The sequence below is a fragment of the Esox lucius genome, chromosome 9, assembly GCF_011004845.1.
Source record: "Esox lucius isolate fEsoLuc1 chromosome 9, fEsoLuc1.pri, whole genome shotgun sequence".
Classification (NCBI taxonomy): Eukaryota; Metazoa; Chordata; class Actinopteri; order Esociformes; family Esocidae; genus Esox; species Esox lucius.
Window position 1 is genome coordinate 12,917,932 of NC_047577.1, and position 21,927 is coordinate 12,939,858.

Sequence of the window (21,927 nt, forward strand, 5' to 3'; positions counted from 1 at the left end):
ATCTTTTGTTGAGGACAGTACAGTTGTGTTAGGGAGGGGGACTGTTTTGGATGATTAGCCCACCATTAGCAGCAGATGCTGGTTACAGGCACACCCTGAGACCTGAATAAAACCAGACACACACACAGTAATATAGAAAGAATAGATATTTTTTCAACAACATCTGTCTGTAATTTAGCCTATTTCTCCTCCATAGTACACCCTAAAGCAGGACTAAATGTTTGAAATAGACCTTCAACCCAGTCTTGGCGTACTATGCATTGTAGTCACGGGCGACGACGACAAATTGAGCCAATCCCAGTGACTGAGGGGCAGTGTTTCAGTGGGGTCAGATCCTGTGACAAGTGATGTCTGTAACGCCAACTGACACACAGTGATTACAGACCTGTCATCACATAGTGAACACACACACACTGTCAGAACGGCGTTCCTACTGCTTTCCCACCAGAGCACTGGAGCGGGAAGAGATTTCACCAAAGCCCTTCTCTCAGCCCGCCCTCCTAACCCCCCCTCCCACCTCCCCTCTTGTCTCTTGCCCGGACTTTTGTTGTCACGGCGGAGCCTCCATGGTTTTCCCTTGTATACCCTCTGGTCTTCAGACACACGGGGACACGCGCGCGCGCACACACACTTTCCTTAAACCGGGTGTCCCTGTAAAGTGAACAGGACCGCGCTATAGTTTTTCTGAGACGGGACTTGGTGATGTCATATGTAGGCAGATTGTCAAGCTAACATCCCCCCCCCTCGCTTATAACCCCCCCCCCCCCCCCCGGCCTTTCATTCTCCCCACTGCAGTGCTGCAGCGTGTTGAATGGGATTGCCATGCCTGTGTGCTTCAATTACTGTCGAGTGGAAAACCAAGTGGTGGTGGGGGGGGGGGGGGGGGGGGGGGGGGGGGGGAGGGGGGGGGGGTCCTCTTGAGTGAAAAATGTCACGATTTGCAAATTGATGAAATAGCGGCGTCATGTCAGGGCCCCTCGCGCCGAGACAGGCTGGATGGTCCCACCGGACCCGTGTTAGACAGCGCTCGGGCCGCGCCACCCGGATCCGTTCAGCGGGCTCGTTTCAAGGTAAAGGCCGGCGGGTTGGCGTTCGCACGGGAGAGAGGGAGAAGGGAAGACAAAGAGGGAGAGGAGAAATGGGGGAGACATTTCACTGAAGGTGAAGTATACTACCGATCAGTACTCATACATGCATGTGTCCGATTGTCTCTTAGTTATGCATTAGCGTTACGTTGTGTGTCACAGGAAGTTCCCCTAAGTTCATAAGTTCAAAGCAGATTCTGAAATTAGACGATCAATTTGAATGTAAATATTGAAATGATATTAATGACAATATGGTGAAGCCCTGGGTGGATTCTTGATCGAGCCCCCGTATGTCCTCTTGTTTGTCCTCTTTCTGACCCTGGGTGTGTGGCCTCTGGCCCACTGACACCTCCCCCCCCCCGGCCGGCACCCACATGGATGACATAGAGTTGGATAGGCACATTGTGTGTGTGTGTGTGTGTGTGTGTATGTGTGTGTGTGTGCGGGTGTGTTTGATAGTCAGCTGTAATCCGCCAATGTAAGCTGCTCTGATATAAACTTACAGTAGAACAAAATCCAGTGAGACTTGACACTTCCACTCTTCAACTGGTGTACGTTTTTAACAATATCTTGTTGATTACATTACATTAGCCTCTTCGCTCGCTTGTGAAACCTCCTATAATAGATTCATACAACTGGGTGTTTATTAAGTCCATTCCATTTCAGAGCAGCTGAATTCAGCTAAATTAACCAAACTATTCAATTTCTATAAATCACAGGCAAGTTTTTACCTCACCTACTCAATTTCAGTTCATTTTCCTCAGCTGTCTGGGGAGTTTAAATTACACTGACCCCAATGTATTACTCTCATGCAAACTGCATTTCCACATCTAAAACATATGATAGCGTCTGGAAAACTGTCTTCGGAGATGCCCTTGAAGTGCACAGCGGCTGCAGTCCTGAGTGGCTGCAGACACATAGAGCTGCAGCTGTATTTAGCTGCAGATTGCTGTGTGACTAATACGCGATATGTACAGTCTGAGGGTTTCGGAGCCGCACTCCGCCGTAGCCTCCTCTGTCTGCAGCCGTATTCATCGGCAGATTGGAGATTGCCCAGGGACCTCCAAGGGGGCAACAGAATACCTTAGTGAGTCCCAAATGACTTCCTGTTCCCTATGGACTCAAGTCAACAGTAGAGCAGGTGATGGGGTTCTGTTTGGGATTCAGTCCCAATCTCTTTTCATTGCCACTCTAAAAAGCTGCCTTGAAAATCTGTAAGTCGGAGCTCCCCCACAGGGAATCATCTTCGTATCTCCACTTCTTATCTTTACGGCAAATCAGCCTCTCAACTCCAGTTCGTTCTGTTTTTCAATGGGGCCTTTTAGCCATGTGGAAAATTCATGGGTTTTAAAATAGCTGGTTTATTTTTGTAAGTGTGTGGTAAGTGATGTTTTTTTTTTTTTTTAAGGAAGCATGTCGATTGTTATTCATGTTCGAAAACATTTTCTTTTTGAGGAAGTCTTGATACTTGATAGTTCCAGTTTCTTATGTTTCTATTTGAGGGGGTTTTGGCTGAGATTTTGATTCCTTTGGCAAGTTTGGAGTCTCTGTGTCACCAGTTTGGAGGGTACGTTATGAGTGCAAAGCCAACACAGCCACATAATTGACATAGAAGAATTCCCCAACACCAGACATTTTTAACATTCATTTCTTGAATACAGTAGCCTTTGAAGTTTGGCTATTTTAAATCCCCCAAAATCAGCTCAAAAGGCTTAGGCAGAACCAGCTGGTATTTTGAATAGAAACTCATCAATTCAACTTCATTCCTTGCTAGATATCTCAAATTGGGAGCAGCGAGATGCTTGTCGAAGATGTTCTAAAGAGCTGTTTTGTTTGGTGTCATAGAGCCTGTTTTGTTACGAGAAGCCAGTCTCCAGGAACACCCAGTTTTTTCTAATGTGGAGTATTTGTCAAAGTCACAACATTGGGGTATGACGCCTCGTATTGTCACGGTGTGACAGCAACACACACTGTCCTGGTAGCTGGTTAGTCAATTCTATGTGTGTAGTTCTAATGTATGTGTGTGTGTGTGTGTGTGTGTGTGTGTACACATGTTTGTATGTGTGTGGCTTCAGTGTGACTGTGACACACACGCGTGCGCGGATGGAAATTGGCAGTACTCCTTTCAGCACAATGGCCGGGGCCAGTAACGGGACAAACTACTAGTGGATGGCACACATACCAAAGGAAGCTCCGTCAGTATTGCTACACACACACACACACACACACACACACACCCACACACCCACACACACACACACACACACCCACACACACGTGACAAGCCTTCATTCGACTCATTCATGAAAGTAGACGGAGTGACACAGGGTCCGGGCTGACAAAGCGGTTTTATTGGAACAACCAGGTAACTGCTTCCTCCTGAACAATCAGAGATATTGTCAAGAGAGTAAAAAAAAAGAAGAAAAACGCAGCTGTGCGCTAAAAGCACGTGGCACAGTCTTGAAATCACACAGACCGAAAACAGCCTTGCGTCTCTCATCCCAATAACCCGGGCCGAATGTTCTGATGAAGCCATGTGCACTGAGGCAAACGTTAATGCGTTGACCAGTTGAAATGGCACGTTGCGTCTTGGAACCTGCCCAGTAGTGGAAGAAGTCGCCTGGCCTGGGTTCAAGCACCATTTGATGTTATTGTAAAGTCGTTGTGTACTTCATTAAGCTCGTCGGGCCTAGCCCAGTAAGACATTTCAAAACTGGGAACCCACCAGTCAGCCCCTTCAGGCAGAGCGGGACAAACGCCAAACTGTATTTGACACAATATTTGAACTAGCAAATTGACAGTATTTGAAGTAGTCCTTCTGACGTGGTTTTAGACCCGGGCGCGCTGCCGTGCTGTTGTCGTGCTGGCGGCCGGCCCCAGGAAGCGTGCAGAGATTAGGGGCAGGGATCACTAGTCTTTAAATCCAGGTCATTATCAAAGAGATTTAAAGACACAGCAGGGGGCCTGACTTCTGACCGAGGACGCCCCGGAGAATGCCTGATCCCTGCCAACCCCCAACCCCCGCCCCCCAGGGTTCACTTGCTTGAAGCTAATTCTGGCAAACGATCCCATCAGCGGCACGCGTCATCGCGGAAACACAGCGGTTCGCTTCGACCATCCACGTCCGACAAGGCTGATTGGCAGGTGATTACCGGTTGTCTTTTCTGAAGTCAGAGGCGGTTGACTTTCTGAGCTCAGTAGGCTGTTCCCAGCCTTTAGGTTACCAGAGATTGGAAGTTCTGTAAGTGTTACTGTGTTCCTTCCTCATCTATGTACCGTTCCGTATTGAACTGTTGTCTGTTTGTTGGTTGCCACATGATTGGTCAGCACTCCTGGTACCTGATAGCCAATTCTATGGCCGTTATGTCATAATGTTGGCTAAACTATTTCTCTGCAGAGAAAATTAGGAAAATATGTTAGGGGAGCTTGTTCGTGTGTGTGTGTGTGTGTGTGTGTGTGCGTGCGCGCGTGAGGATGAGGCTGAGAGAGAGCTTTGTCAGCTAGCAGTTGATTGAGTGTGTATCTGAACCACATCTCTACTGAGCTGGCTCCATGTGAGAGCAATGGCCACTAAAAGAAGGGCGAGGTTTTAAAGCGATGTGTTCGACTGCTGCCGACGCAGAGTGAACGTTCACCGCGGGACAGCCAGAGTAAACGGTAGTGGGGCCGGAGGGGGGGACGGAGGGGAGACTGAATGTGAGACATGACCAGATCTCCCCTCCCGGAGTGAGAGATGAGGGGAGGAGAAGTGGGCGGGCGCTTGTGAGAGATAGGAAGTGTTTTTCTCCAAAGCAGATTGAAGGAAAAGAGAGCCAACAAGTAAGGAAAGGACGTGAGGGGACTGCACTGGTGAACATGTGGAGGAATGGACAGAGACATCCTTGGGGGTTGGAGTGGGGGGGGGGGGGGGGGGCTCCAGAGCTCTAACCACAAGCACAGCTTCCAACAGTCACTGACCGGCTGAAAACATCCCCTCCTACCTGCTCTCCCTCCCCCTGTGGAGCTGAGACAATGACGGGTTGTTCGAAGGGGGTGTCGTAAGCCGCCACGTGCCTTGTCCTCCCAGAAGCACCTCTGGCCATCAGTAGTGTCTCACACACACACACACACCAGTGGCCTAGCTTCCTAGTGTCGCCGTCCCTTGGCTATTAATTGTTCTCTGCCCCATGGTTTCCTCCCTGAGATCCCTCTTATGTCTCTTTCTGCCCCCCCGTCCCCCGCTGACTAGAACCAGGAAGGAATGCACCGCTGCCGTCCTTTCAACACAGGATGGGAGAGAGGGAAGGAAACAGGAAACATTTCCGCAGAAGCTAGTATGCGCGGCGATTGATAGTTGGGGGGGGGGGGGGGTCGTTTTTTCCTTTTGTCCCACCGTGAGATTTGAACCCGCAACCCCGGCATTCAACTAACCAGCTACTGTACATGGGAGGGAGAAACAGTACGGAGGATATTGAAGAAAAATTTGCAAGGGAGAGAGAAAAACATGAAGAAAGCGAGAGAGAGAGAGAGAGAGAGAGAGAGAGAGAGAGAGAGAGAGAGGGAGGGGAAGAAAGTGAGAGAGGGAGGGTGAAAAAGAGGAACAGAAAGGGAGCGAAAGAAGAAGAGTTGGGAGGACTGGGTTCCCCACTGGGTTCATGACCAAGCGCTTTGGCCCCTTGACTCCGGAGTGGGAATATTCTTTAAATGTGCATTTGACCAGAATAAACTCTATGGAAGTTCCCGGCCCTGTTTGGCAACACTTTCCTACTTGAGCAGGCAGTTAATGGGCCGTTTGCAGGCAACAGGCCTGTATAGCCAATAGGCACGGATCGGCAAAGTGCTGGAAAGTTCAAATTTACTGATAGATTATTCTATTAGCCGACACGTCTGTTCAGCATCATGATCGTTTAGAGTTAGAAAAGTGTTTCGAGTTCCCACTTTCTGTGGTGAATAATAAGCCTTGGCCAACATACAAAATATCCATCTTGGATCTTCGTTCTGACAGGATATGTTAGATTTAGTAGCGTGCATTTTCTATCAAAAATCAAGTCTATATTTCCATTCGGGCCAGTAGATTTTTGTCCTATTGTGCCAGTGAGAGTTTTTTTTTTTACCTGGAGCAACTCTATTCAAATCAGTGTAGACAATCAATCAAGTTCTTGTGTTTTCAGTTAACCTGTCTGGGAAAACAAAGATTAAATATAAAGGCAGGTAAATTACGAGACACAGGTTAAGTCAATATCAGCGGCAAAACACTGTTGCAACCAACTCATGTTCTGAGAGAGACAGAACAAAGTAGCATACTAAGTGTTTCTTTATTTATTTCACCCCAACCCCTTACATTGTAGTGTGACGTCAATCCAAAATGCCCTAATAAATCCACTGATTCACAGATAACAGAAGCACTGTTGATTTAGCCACAGGTCTGATGCGCTCTGGGGCCAAATCGCTTTCTTTTCAAACAGAGACAGTATGGAGATAAAAACAACAGATTTAATGCGTTTTGGGCTCGGGCTTTCCTTTCACTGTGACTGTGTCCCCTTTCTCTCACGGCCCACGCAGAACCGGGATATCCGCTACTTCAGGGCAGATGTGCTCTCTCTCTCTCTCTCGTTCCTCCCTCCGTCTCCCGATCTCCTCTCTTCTGCTCCCTCTCTCCTGTAGTTCCTCCCGCACACCCCTGTAATCATTTCAACTCCCTCAGACGTCCCATGACTGTTAGGGTGCTGCGGATTAGCACCCAGCCGCGGTCCTCTTTAGGGGTGGGGGTCGGGGGTGGGCGGGGTTTATGCAGCTGTTACACAAAGGATTAGCAGACTCTACCATGTATTATCTCAGCCGGTATGACACAGCACCCCCCCCCCCCCCCCCCCCCGCCCGGAAATAGATAGAAACACACAGAAACAGGACTGGACACAGACTCACATGGGCAGAATACATGGCGGCAGAGTGCTGGGAGGTAGGGAGTTCGGGAGGTAGGGGTGACCTAGTTGTGGGAGGCGGATTGGTGAGGTGAGGGTGGGAGGGGCTTAGAGGATCAGGTGCTGTGAGAATGGCCTGAGACCGAGAGGGAACTGGCAGCGAGAAAAGGCTTTTCAAATCAACAGTCTCTATGTCTTCCTGACTCCTCATCGCTCCCTCCGCCTCTCAGTCGCTCTCTCGGCGTAGTTTAATGAGTAGTTCAACCCCCGTCTCCCTCTGTGTCCTCCCCGCTTCTCTTTCACCAGTCTGTCTCTTTCTTTCACCTCTGTAATGTGCCCAGACACAAGGTGTTTATAGAGAGGAGAGGTTGATGTGCTGATAACAGCCCTGTCTTTAGAGGAGGGGGAGGATATTTCCGTACCAAGTGGCATGCCGGTCTCCCGTCGCCTCTCCCCCCCCCCCCCCCCCCCCCCCCATATCTCTCTTACCTCTCTTCAGGCCCCGCTCCCTTCTCTCCTTCTGTCTTTTCTATCCTCTCTCTCTCTCTGACTCTCCCTCTCTCCCTCTGGGTCCATTTGTCTCTCTCCTCCCGTGTTCTACGTGTCTCTCCCCCAATCCCCCCCAGCCCCCCCTTTTCTGTTGCTGTAGCTTTATTCAAAGAGACGCATCCAGCCCTGGTTTTGTTCTGGAGCTCTATATCATCCTGCCTCGGCCTTTGTTCTTTGCCCTTCCTAACTCCCACACACACAAACACTGACACACGGCGGCTCTCTCTTCCTCTCTCGTTCCCTCTCTTTCTCTCTCGTTCCCTCTCTTCCTCTCTCGTTCTCACTCTCCCTCTCTTGTTCCCTCTCTCTTCCTCTCTTCCTCTCCGTCTGTCTGGCAGAGCGTTCGGGTTTGGCGCCTCGCAGCCAGGCAGAGGCTGCCTTCTCTCCTGTTCCGATTGATGCGTCGGGGAACATTTCAGTGAAGAGAGTGCTTCCGAGGTGCGGCAGAACTCTCCAGCTTGTCAGCGCTCTCCTCTTCCTCCTCCTCCTCCTCCTCAGTGTCTATCTCGCTTCATCCCTTCCTCAAGGCTCGTTCTGGTGGAAAGATGGGAAAATTGTACATTCAGATCTCGGCTAGCAGAACACAAAAGAGTGAATGTGCACACACGCATGAACACGCGCACACACAAACACACCTAGCGGCGACACACGCACACACACACACACACCCACTCTGCCTCCCAGTCACACTCAACACTATTATTATTATACACTATAATTCCATCACATTGTCACCCGGCTCGGTAGAATGTGGAATCAGAGAATATGTGTGTGCCACTCACAAACACCCACGCGCGTGCACACACACATTTACACACACACACACACACACACACACACGCACACGCACACACAGAGAATTACATTTCAGTGGCTTTATCCCCTTGGTAATCTGTTTATGGGCGACAGGCACGTCAGGGGAAAAGTTAATTGAAATCGGTGCTAATCTAATAATGACACGCGCGCGGCCCCAGAAAGTAGTCCTGCTCGCTGTTGTCGCCGCGGCGACAGAGCCAGTCAGCCAGTCCGATGGCACCTCGTTGTGTTGTGCCAGGGAGCGGAGGGAGTCAATAAGTTGTTGCTACTTCATTTCATGCCTCTTGGTTCCGTTAAGCTGCTTGGTGTGTGTGGCGTGTTGATTGGTAATCTGACATTTGATATGCGCCTCACTCTCCCGCTCGTCTGGTTCTGCTCGTTTGCGTGCCCTCTTCACTCTCCCCCCACACCCCCCCCTTTCCTCCCCACGGACTCCCCCCACCCCACCCTCACCCCCAACGGCTGCCGCTTCCTTCCCTTCGCCTTCGTTGTCAAATTAAACGAGTGTTCCTAACCGTCTGGCCTGGGTCAGCGAGGTTGAAATAATGATTTAATATAAAAACACGAACTCCTCTCTCCCTCCTTCTGTCTCCTTGCAGGACGTTTACTACTCCCACCGGCCCAAGGAGAAAGTCCGCGTGGACAGCAACAACGAGAACTCGGTGCCCAAAGACTTTGAGAACATTGACAACAGCAACTTCGGTGCCCGATCGCAGCCCCAGCGTCAGCCCCCGGGGGGCGCTAACAAACACCGGGACAAAATCCGCCCCCAGCAGACCGCCTGGAAGGACAACGCTCCCGTCCTGAGCCGGAGCTCCAATGAGGTCCTCCAGTACGGACGGGCCGTGGCCCGTAATGCCTCAGTTCCCAATGGCCCAAAAGCGGCAAAGCCTGGGTTGCCTGGGGCGAGCAACAAGAACCACCACAGCCGCGCCGTACAGCCGCAGAGTCATGTTCAGTCCCGCCCCCAGACTCAACACAGACACCAACACCACCAGACCAGGAAGCAGGCGACTGCGGCCCCGTCAGAGGTCGTGTATGACCGGCCAGCCAAGTGTGAAGTCAGCGGCAAGGAAGCCATTTCGGCTCTGTCCCGAGCCAAGACCAAGGAGTGCCGGCAGCAGATAGCCGAGGTGTACTGTCGACACAAGGAAAGTCAACTGATGCCTGAGAAGGTCACTCGCTACTGTCCAATTGAGGGTGAGTTAATCCTGTTAACTGGGTTGGGTAGGTTACTTTTTTAATGTAATCTGTTACAGTAACAATTTACCTGTCCACATTTGCAATCAGTAACATAACTTTTGGATTACTCAAACTCAGTAATCCGATTAGTTTGAATTACTTTTAGATTACTTAAAAATTAAGAGGCATTAGAAAACAAATAGGAATAGCCTATAACTAATTGAACACATTTTACGGGATCAATCAATGTTAGAGTTTACATAGCTGTCCAAAAACGAAATTTGCATACAATTGCGTACACTAAATATGCAGTAGTCTGATGTTTTTCTCCACAACCACAAACCTTTTTAAAACGTTGCAAAAGCCCGAGGCACGCGAATGCACGTTTGCAATCGTGAACACCCGCACACAAATACATTTTACTTGCATGAACGTAACCCGTGATTGTTAGGGCCACCAGCGATGGATTTTCAAAATGCAATTATACCCCTGCACTCTTAACTTCAATTCAATGCGGTCAGCAGCCAATGATTTTCTGAGATGCAATGCAAAAGCAGGATCACATGGCCTACCTATATGGACGGAGTTGATGTGGCTGCGTCAAATGCAAATCATCATTCTTTGGCAAAGTGCTTCCCAACACATTTTCTCATCAAATGTCGTGATAAATAGCGCCATGTTACAACTATCAAACAAACAGTTGTCTAATCTTCGAAACTCTTCCTGGCTGTAATGTTCGGTGCGTTGGACGACTAGACCTTGAAACTTGAGAAATATATCACACTGGTAGGCCTATCGCCAATCATTGTCCTGAGAAAGATGCGTCGAGTGGATAACTAAATCACATTTTATATGGGTAGGCTTATATTATCGTCGATACACTCTGTTTTTACCAATAAAACTTACGTTTCATCAGTCACTAATCTGGTTATGCGTGCCCCCCTTTGCGCATGATGGTCACACCCAACAACTGAGGAGCGCGATTGTTATTTTGGTTAAAATAACAATGTTTTAAAAACGTTATATAAAAAAATCAATGCAACGTGTCATAATTATTTCGCACCACTATTCTTTTTCAATTGAATTAATCCAAAAGTAATCATATCTTTTTTCAAAGGTCTCTGTAATCCGATTACAATATTTTAGTTGGTAATGTAACGAATTAGAGTTACTGTTTTTTTTGTAATCCGTTTCATGTAACGGATTAATTGTAATCCGTTACTCCCCAACTCTGACTGTTAATACTACTACCTTCATATAGAGGGTGAGTGTTTAATCCGTTACTCTCAACCCTGCTCTTGGGAACCCCCCTGCCCCTGCCCTGCCGTGCCATAACATACCTGATGTAGCTGATGGACTTGATAATGAGCTGATCATTTGAATCAGGTGTGACAGAGCAGGGTGAGATCTAAAACAGGGGCAGGGGGGTCACTCAGGAGCAGGGCTGGGAAACACTGCCATAGAGGGCGAGTTAATACTGTTAATACTACTACCTTCATATAGAGGATGAGTTAATACTGTTAATACTACTACCTTCATATAGAGGATGAGTTAATACTGTTAATACTACTACCTACATATAGAGTGTGAGTTAATACTGTTAATACTACTACCTTCATATAGAGGGTGAGTTAATACTGTTAATACTACTACCTTAATATAGAGGGTGAGTTAATAATGTTAATACTACTACCTTCATATAGAGGGTGAGTTAATAATGTTAATACTACTACCTTCATATAGAGGGTGAGTTAATACTGTTAATACAACTACCTTCATATAGAGGGTGAGTTAATACTGTTAATACTACTACCTTCATATAGAGGGTGAGTTAATACTGTTAATACTACTACCTTCATATAGAGGATGAGTTAATACTGTTAATACTACTACGTTCATATAGAGGATGAGTTAATACTGTTAATACGACTACCTTCATATAGAGGATGAGTTAATACTGTTAATACTACTACCTTCATATAGAGGATGAGTTAATAATTTTAATACTACTACCTTCATATAGAGGGTGAGTTAATACTGTTAATACAACTACCTTCATATAGAGGGTGAGTTAATACTGTTAATACTACTACCTTCATATAGAGGATGAGTTAATACTGTTAATACTACTACCTACATATAGAGGGTGAGTTAATACTGTTAATACTACTACCTTCATATAGAGGATGAGTTAATACTGTTAATACTACTACCTTAATATAGAGGATGAGTTAATACTGTTAATACTACTACCTTCATATAGATGATGAGTTAATACTGTTAATACTACTACCTTCATATAGAGGATGAGTTAATACTGTTAATACTACTACCTTCATATAGAGGGTGAGTTAATACTGTTAATACTACTACCTCCATATAGAGGGTGAGTCAATACTGTTAAAACAACTACCTTCCAACAGAGGATAAGTCAAAACTGTTAAACATCCGAGAAAAGCAAACTGTCTGATGACGTTGCGTTGCCGTAAGGGCCGAGCGGCCGGGGACGGGTAGGAGAGCTGGCTCTCGTGAGGTGTGTTAGATTAGGCCTGGTTTGTTACACAGGCAGATTGGTGCAGATACTCCTTGGCGTTGTCTGGAAGCCCTTCCTACTACACTGGGCTTGTTAGTCAATTAGTCAATGTGTAATCACAGGGAGCCAGCTGGATAGAGGCTCCTTTGAAGCATGTTGTTTTGTTGTCATTATTTCCTGTGTGTGGTCGAGTCCCACACGGCTCACTAATCCCTTCACAGTGCACTTCGTACAGCCGTGGCCTGCATGGCTGTGGTCAAATGTGGCGAACTACGTAGGGAATAGGGGGGACGTTTTGACTGCGCCCCTTTTCTTTTGACAACTGGGAAAAGACAATATCCCCTGAAGCTGAAATAAAAGCTGAATTGACCAGGCAAATTTAGACCCACACACACACACATTCACACGTGTTTGTTAAATGATTCTTGTTGTTTTACATCTAATAATCTTTATCAAAGTCCATCAGAAAAGGTGTTTTTCGGCTGATGAGAAATTTGTGCAAGAGCATGGAAGATGCTTTTTGTATTTACAGCAAATTGCCTTCCGATTTTCATTCTGTTCAGCCTAGCTAGCAAGAGATATGCAGGATTTTCACACACACACACACACACACACACACATACACACACAATCACACACACACATACATACACACACACACACACACACACACATACATACACACACAATCACATTTGCAGAAACAGACTGATGGACACACTGAAACGCATTGGCACACATTCTCTGTTTATCTCGATATTTCTCCACACACACACACACACACACACACACAAACACACACTGCCGCACACACAGATCTTTTTTCAAGCAGGCTATTTGAACATCTGCGGTAAACAAATTCGGTGGGCTTGCCACTGTCTGTGCAAGAAACCATACACAAGTATTGTGCGGAGGACAAAACGAAAAAGCCAATGCCGTGCCAATGCATTTGGCCAGATACCCAGATATTATGTGTGAATGTCAAAAATAGCTTATTGGAAATGTATAAAGTGCTCATGAAGAGAAGGCCTGTTTTTATGTACAAGACATGGTTTTTATTGGATGTTGGAAGAAAGGCATGTGATTGGTTGACCCAACCTGGAAGAGGATGAAGCATCATGCTATGGGGATGCTTCTTAGTGGCAGGGACTGGGAGATTGGTCAGGACTGAGGGTAGTATGAGGAGAGTATGAAGAAAGCCTGATCCAGGGCGCACTGCATCTCAGGCTAAGTCCAAGATTCAACTTTCAGCATAAAAAACAACCCGAAGTACAGAGCCAAAACCATGCTGGAATGTCCTTGAGTGACCCAGTTAAAGCCCTGACTTGTACCCCATTGGGCATCCGTGGGAAGACCTGAAGATCGCAGGAAACCCATGCTCCCCATCCAAGTTTGAGAGGATCTAGATGGAGGATTGGGAGGTCCCTGACATTTAGTGTGGTGGTAATATGGTCTGGTGAGGTCTCTTGACAGTTAGTGTGGTGGTAATATGGTGTGGTGAGGTCCCTGACATTTAGTGTGGTGGTAATATGGTGTGGTGAGGTCCCTGACATTTAGTGTGGTGGTAATATGGTCTGGTGAGGTCTCTTGACAGTTAGTGTGGTGGTAATACGGTGTGGTGAGGTCCCTGACATTTAGTGTGGTGGTAATATGGTCTGGTGAGGTCCCTGACATTTAGTGTGGTGGTAATATGGTCTGGTGAGGTCTCTTGACAGTTAGTGTGGTGGTAATACGGTGTGGTGAGGTCCCTGACATTTAGTGTGGTGGTAATATGGTCTGGTGAGGTCCCTGACATTTAGTGTGGTGGTAATATGGTCTGGTGAGGTCCCTGACATTTAGTGTGGTGGTAATATGGTCTGGTGAGGTCCCTGACATTTAGTGTGGTGGTAATATGGTCTGGTGAGGTCTCTTGACAGTTAGTGTGGTGGTAATATGGTGTGGTGAGGTCCCTGACATTTAGTGTGGTGGTAATATGGTGTGGTGAGGTCCCTGACATTTAGTGTGGTGGTAATATGGTCTGGTGAGGTCCCTGACATTTAGTGTGGTGGTAACATGGTGTGGTGAGGTCCCTGACATTTAGTGTGGTGGTAATATGGTCTGGTGAGGTCCCTGACATTTAGTGTGGTGGTAATATGGTCTGGTGAGGTCCCTGACATTTAGTGTGGTGGTAATATGGTCTGGTGAGGTCTCTTGACAGTTAGTGTGGTGGTAACATGGTCTGGTGAGGTCCCTGACATTTAGTGTGGTGGTAGCATGGTGTGGTGAGGTCCCTGACATTTAGTGTGGTGGTAATATGGTCTGGTGAGGTCCCTGACATTTAGTGTGGTGGTAACATGGTGTGGTGAGGTCCCTGACATTTAGTGTGGTGGTAATATGGTCTGGTGAGGTCCCTGACATTTAGTGTGGTGGTAACATGGTGTGGTGAGGTCCCTGACATTTAGTGTGGTGGTAATATGGTCTGGTGAGGTCCCTGACATTTAGTGTGGTGGTAATATGGTCTGGTGAGGTCCCTGACATTTAGTGTGGTGGTAATATGGTCTGGTGAGGTCCCTGAGATTTAGTGTGGTGGTAACATGGTGTGGTGAGGTCCCTGACATTTAGTGTGGTGGTAATATGGTCTGGTGAGGTCCCTGACATTTAGTGTGGTGGTATTATGGTCTGGTGAGGTCCCTGAGATTTAGTGTGGTGGTAACATGGTGTGGTGAGGTCCCTGACATTTAGTGTGGTGGTAATATGGTCTGGTGAGGTCCCTGACATTTAGTGTGGTGGTAATATGGTCTGGTGAGGTCCCTGACATTTAGTGTGGTGGTAACATGGTGTGGTGAGGTCCCTGACATTTAGTGTGGTGGTAACATTGTGTGGTGAGGTCCCTTACATTTAGTGTGGTGGTAATATGTTGTGGTGAGGTCCCTGACAGTTAGTGTGGTGGTAATATTGTGTGGTGAGGTCCCTGACATTTAATGTGGTGGTAATATGGTCTGGTGAGGTCCCTGACAGTTAGTGTGGTGGTAATATGGTCTGGTGAGGTCCCTGACATTTAGTGTGGTGGTAACATGGTGTGGTGAGGTCCCTGACATTTAGTGTGGTGGTAATATGGTCTGGTGAGGTCCCTGACATTTAGTGTGGTGGTAACATGGTGTGGTGAGGTCCCTGACATTTAGTGTGGTGGTAATATGGTCTGGTGAGGTCCCTGACATTTAGTGTGGTGGTAATATGGTCTGGTGAGGTCCCTGACATTTAGTGTGGTGGTAATATGGTCTGGTGAGGTCCCTGAGATTTAGTGTGGTGGTAACATGGTGTGGTGAGGTCCCTGACATTTAGTGTGGTGGTAATATGGTCTGGTGAGGTCCCTGACATTTAGTGTGGTGGTATTATGGTCTGGTGAGGTCCCTGAGATTTAGTGTGGTGGTAACATGGTGTGGTGAGGTCCCTGACATTTAGTGTGGTGGTAATATGGTCTGGTGAGGTCCCTGACATTTAGTGTGGTGGTAATATGGTCTGGTGAGGTCCCTGACATTTAGTGTGGTGGTAACATGGTGTGGTGAGGTCCCTGACATTTAGTGTGGTGGTAACATTGTGTGGTGAGTTCCCTTACATTTAGTGTGGTGGTAATATGTTGTGGTGAGGTCCCTGACAGTTAGTGTGGTGGTAATATTGTGTGGTGAGGTCCCTGACATTTAATGTGGTGGTAATATGGTCTGGTGAGGTCCCTGACAGTTAGTGTGGTGGTAATATGGTCTGGTGAGGTCCCTTGACAGTTAGTGTGGTGGTAATATTGTGTGGTGAGGTCCCTGACATTTAATGTGGTGGTAATATGGTCTGGTGAGGTCCCTGACAGTTAGTGTGGTGGTAATATGGTTTGGTGAGGTCAGTCTATTATAAAATGTTGGGCCAAGACCAGCCATACGTTCATATATTCACATAGTTCCACACGAAGAAAAGTAATAGTTGTGTGTTTGCCTGTGGGGGTGTGAAATGAAAGTCGGTTCACCGTAAAAGTCCACTGCTTTTGAAATAGGGTGCAGACAAACCTGTTGAGTCTACCACCACTGTGCAACTTGGTGTTACGCACATTCCCAAGATGAAAAAGAATGCTTGCCTATCTGTGACTAAGCCCGTGTTATCACGGACGGCGAAGCGGCATCATCATCCCACTCCTACTGACAAGGAGACAGGGAAATTGAAAAGGGCTTCTCCCTGGTGTCGTGTAACAACAGGACGCTGAAATTAAATCACTTTTCCTTTTTACTCCCTCTGTCCTGTCGTCTGCCACAACGTTGTTATCTCCCCCCCCCCCCCGCCCCCCATCCCGCTGACTCGCTCTCTACCTTTTCTCCCCCTGCCTCAGATGCAGCAATCTGAAATTGAGGCTCTAAGCTTGTTAGCTGCAAATTGTCCAATTTGATTTCATCTGTATTCTGTCCTTGATGCGTTGGCTGGGGTAAGCGTGTTAGCCGTTAGCGCCAGCCCCAAAGGGCACGACAGGAAATACGTTAGTGTTAGCCAAGCTTCCGTATGATGGGCGTGTGGGTGGGGGGGGGGGGGTCACCTGTAAATATGTAGGTAACATAAGTTGCGGCTTATTCAATTATTTGCTTATTCTCATACTCATAAGCATAAACGTGTTATTTTCATCATGTCGTGTTCTATAAGAGCTTACAGAGGGCGAACAGAAGTGCGAGACGGCAACCTCGCTTTACACTTGTTGATTATGCCGAACAGATCTCCAATAAAAAGACTTTCGTGTCGGACATTTGTATTTCAGCCCCTTTTCTCGTCCAACCTTTCGCGTGACTAGACACATGCCACTGAGCTGCTGTAGTCACATGAGATGATGGGGAGGGAGGGGGGGGGGTGATAAAAGATGACGGAGAGGCGGTTTGAAAGATTGATGGCAGCAGGACAGAATAAAAAGAGGGATGTAGCAGAGCTATCAAGCCTCTGAAGATGTACACACACGCAGACACACACACCGTGGCTCATTAGTTCAGCTAGCTAGCATAGCGCACGCCTCAAAGTGCTTGGTGAAGCGCTCCGCCAATTAGCCGATAGCACCAAGCTAGATAGTGAACCTCCCTGAGCAGCCTACCAATTGCTGTTTAATCTGATGTTTGTGTGTGTGTGTGTGTGTGTTGTTTTGCGTGTGCGCACCTGACTGCAGAGCCACCCTCCACATCACTCTGACAGGGTTTCAGGGAATGAGGAAAGAGAATGCCTGTGACACAGTGTCATCAAAGTTAAAAGGGAGATAACTCCGCCTCCACACTCGTTGTTTTTTACGTCGTAACTGCACAGCTGACCAATGCGCCGTCTCGCCGTGTCACTTCATGCTTGAAAACTAAAACTTCAGGCAATGAAGATATTTGGCTCCGGAAGTGTCGCTTCTTACCGAGATCAATGGCTCCCATTCCAAAAATGAGTCCTGTAGAAATGATGTATGGAAGTGTCATACCCAATACTTCTGCACTATCTAGTCAGTGAGGGTCATTTATCGTCAGTGACCATTTGTCGTCAGTGACCTACCAAAGTCCCACCCCGTTGTCCGTTTTCAAATTGGGAAGTTCTGCATCCAAACATGAATAATCGAGAACCACCCTGACGTCATGGTAACCAGATCATGTTACAAAAACAAAAGACTGCCAGCCGGAGGGGAGTGGATTGACAGGAGGCCTGGCCAGTTGGACTCACAGTAGCATGACCATAGCCCCGCCTCTGTTGTTAGCCTTTTGATATAGATCAGTCAGGGTCCAGTCCTTCAGTCTGGTTAATGACAAGCAGGAGACTGACGGAAGGAAGAGCTGGGGGAGTGGTGTCCTGCACTGCTTCCACACAGGTTCTCCCCCACTACATTCTGTTCATCCAGGCAGGGAACAAGTCATGTCTTTGTCCTCCCTCTGACCTCTGGAATCAGTCACCTCCCCTTCTCTGGCTAGAGTCCCTCAAATCACATTCATTAACTCCCCAATGCTTTCATGTTTATCTACGAATGAAGAGTTAATGAAGAGTCTTCTGCAATAACATAGAACGAAAACCCAAACATAGCCTGTGGTAATACATTATTATCCTGTAGTATTATCCTGTTCTAACCCAAACATAGCCTGTGGTAATACACTATTATCCTGTAGTATTATCCTGTTCTAACCCAAACATAGCCTGTGGTAATACACTATTATCCTGTAGTATTATCCTGTTCTAACCCAAACATAGCCTGTGGTAATACACTATTATCCTGTAGTATTATCCTGTTCTAACCCAAACATAGCCTGTGGTAATACACTATTATCCTGTTCTCTAGTCTGTATTTATACTGTAGTACTATATTATCATGTTCTCTAGTCTGTAGTAATACCGTAGTACTGCAGTATCCTGTTCTGTAGTCTGCAGTAATATTGTAGTACTGTAGTATCCTGTTCACTAGCCTTTTTAATATTGTAATATTTTTCCCTTGCTTGTAGTTACATTATAGCACTCAGCCTGTTCTCAATGCTGCTGTAATACCATGGTATTGTAGAATTCTGTTATCTGCTATGTAGTAATAATGTCATACCGTAGGGTCCTGTTTCCGAGTCTGTAGTAATAATATAGTATTGCAGTAACCCACTCTGCTCATGTAGAAGCCATTATGCCATGGTAGAGGCTTTAGAAGGAAGTCTATTCTTTTAAGGCATTTAGTTCATAATGAAGGAATGTAACGACTCTGTATGGATTTGTTTGGCTTTCTAGTGGTTCTCCTGAGATGCCTGGAGTTGTCTAATTGTGTTGTCGTGAGCTGCAGGGGTTTTGTCTGTATTTCCCAGTCTTTGTATTGAGGAATGTTGACACACTGTCAAGTGAACTCCACCCCAAACCAAAACCCAAAGGAGCGGTGATAGGATTCCTTTCCCTGCCTTGTGGCCTGGGCTCCTCATGATTCAAATAACGCCCCGGTCATGTGGTGAACTAAACTGGCCTTGTGATACGCTCTCTATTCAACAAACTCGTCCAGGATGAGGTACCCCGTTGACTCCAGAAGCTTTGTGTTGTCGCCCAGGTAAAGCCAACGTCAACGTGGCGTGGGACGAGGACTCGCCGGAGGACGTTCCGTCGCCCCCTGTTCGGATCGCCTTCGTGCTGGTGGTCCACGGCAGAGCCTCGCGACAGTTCCGGCGCCTCTTCAAAGCCATCTACCACACGTTGCACTACTACTACATACACGTCGACCAGGTAAGGCCGCCGCCGAAACGCCGGGCCTTTTCGTACCGCACTGAGCAGAGCCCGGCCCGGAGCCGAAAGGTCCGGTACCAGGACGAAACTGGTAGTGTCATGCAAACGGCGTATTCAGTGGCTTCGCAGTTTTGATTGGGAGTTGACGCTGCTTTTTTTTTTCTGCCCCATAGCGATCCAACTACCTCCACAGGCAGGTTCTGGAGCTGGCGTCCCAGTACCCCAACGTCAGGGTGACCCCCTGGAGGATGGCCACCATCTGGGGCGGTGCCAGCCTGCTGACCATGTACCTCCGCAGCATGGCCGACCTGATCGCCATGAGGGACTGGACCTGGGATTTCTTCATCAACCTCAGTGCGGCTGACTATCCAATCAGGTGACAGAGGGAGGGGGCAAGACTGGCCAATCAGGTGACGGGGAGGGGGCGGACCGCCCAATCAGATGTAGAAACATATTGATATATTATGGATTTTAATATAGATGTGTGGCTGCGTAACTCTGTTGTACGATCCATACAGTCTTTCTAATTAGCCATGGTGAACAGATTGATGCTATCAGCCTTGTGGATAGCTACCAGACAGCAGACACACACGGACACAGCGGTTTAACACTGCAGGCCTTCAGGGCCTCCTCATTGTTACTGTACAGTCACAGACTCACAACAAAGACTCCAGCTAAACATCTGAACAGATCAATTACAGCAGACCTCCGGTTCTTCTGAAGGTAGTTAAGCATTTGTTCTCAACCAATTGCATATCCTCTTCTGGCTTACTCAATTCGATAGGTTACATGGTGAACTGATTACATGCTGTTTGCCCCCTGGTCAATATCTATTGACTTTCCAACCAGTTGGTAGTGTGTGTGTGTGTGTGTGTGTGTGTGTGTGTGTGTGTGTGTGCGCAATCCCGCGATTAAGATTTTATTGCTCCACTTTACGTCACTTAAAGAGCCTGTAAAGCGCAATTAAATGTCACTATGTCCAGCAGAAATTGATTAAGTCACGGTAATATACTGTTGCATACTGTATGTTGTTGAGACACACACAAACACACACACACACACAGCTGCAATCATGTGGTCCACAGGGCCTCAGGCTCTGCTGGTAGGTTTTGATGTGGCTCCACACTAAATGAAAAGCCCTCATTAGTCTCTCATGGACTGTTATCAGCTGTTTGCCACAGATGGCCACCAGTCGCTCTAATCACCATTGTGAAAGAGGATACTGGACCCTGTGAGTCCAACACCTGGAGCCAAGATGGAGGATATAAACAACTTAATAGATGTAGCCTACATTGTTTTATAGTATGCCACGTGCGTCGGATTCGGTCGCCGAGAGAGCGCGCTTTTCATTCGTGCTGCGTCTACGTACTCTGGGACATCGCTGTTTAGTTTTAGAAAATGGCGATATTGAAGCTCAATCATCAGAATGTCCGTGTGCTCCTCACCAGTTGGGTTGTACGTGTTTCGGTCCGTGGGCTTGCATGTGCACGACGACCTGTCTGTCACTTTTAAGTGCATGTTCCTGTGATGTGCGGAGGAGCTGATGAGCTGTTTCTTCCTGTCCGTCTCCTCGTCTTCTCCTCTGAATTAGCATGGCACTGATGTAGTGGAGAAAAGGGCTGACGCTGGAGGTTTATATTGGCCCCGCCGGAGAGAGATGGACACCGGGTGATGAAGAAGTGAGGGAGTGAGAGAAGGGGGAGGAGCGAGAGGGGGAGAAGGGGGAGAGGGGAAGTTGCGTGTGTGCTTACCGTGCGATAATATCTCTGCTTGACATGCAGTAATGTCTCTGATTACAGGAATATACAATATATACATAGCATGCAATAATGTCTCTGTTCAGAACAGAGGAGTGTCTCTGCTCAGGGAGTCCTTTTTTGGGACCTCTTCAGATTCCTCGCGTACAGGACAATACAACACATCAACTCCTCCAATGACCTTCTTCGCCTCTCTCCCCAATCCCCTCCTGTAACTTCTCCCTCCCCCAGTTTGTGCCCCATCGTCTCCATTCATCTCCTCCAGTCATCTACTGGGCCATTATCAGTAGTACGATAAATTAACGAGGAAGCATGTTGAGTATGTTTGCAGAGGGCCGAACAACCAGAAGCAGCTGAACGAATTGACCTGTTTAGTTTGACTAGTTTATCATGGAACCAACTACCCGGCGCTACAGCTAGCTGTGTACTACAGGACGTGGCCAATCTGTGATCTAAACTCTCTCACCCTCAAAAGGCCCATCATATGGGGGGTGGGGCGGGGGAGGGGGGGCAAATGGGAAGTGTAGTAGAATGCAGTGGTGTAGTAAAATGCTAGGGTGTACTAAAATGCAGGAGGGTAGTAGATTAGAGGGGTGTAGTAGAATGCAGGGGTGTAGTAGAATGGAGTGGTGTAGTAGAATGCCAGGGTGTAGTAGAATGGAGGGGTATAGTAGATTCCAGGGCTATAGTAGATTGCAGGGGTGCATTAGAGTGCAGGGGTGTAGTAGAATGCAGGGGTGTAGTAGAGTGGAGGGGTATAGTAGATTGCAGGGGTATAGTAGATTGCGGGGGTGTAGTAGATTGCAGGCGTGTAGTAGAATGCAGGGGCGTAGCAGATTGCAGGGGTGTAGTAGAACGCAAGGGTGTACCAGATTGCAGGGGTGTAGCAGATTGCAGGGGTG

At 47.5% G+C, this 21,927-nt stretch overlaps 1 protein-coding gene across 1 annotated transcript in view; it reads left to right on the forward strand.

The window, feature by feature from the left end:
• The window catches only part of xylt1 (xylosyltransferase I), an 82,885-nt gene that overhangs the window by 31,831 nt on the left and 29,127 nt on the right, over window positions 1-21,927 (forward strand). Inside the window, exons 2-4 of the mRNA XM_010872897.4 lie at window positions 8,950-9,550; window positions 19,096-19,268; window positions 19,442-19,644. Of these exons, the coding sequence (XP_010871199.2) occupies window positions 8,950-9,550; window positions 19,096-19,268; window positions 19,442-19,644 (977 nt within the window). The remainder of the gene's footprint in view (window positions 1-8,949; window positions 9,551-19,095; window positions 19,269-19,441; window positions 19,645-21,927) is intronic.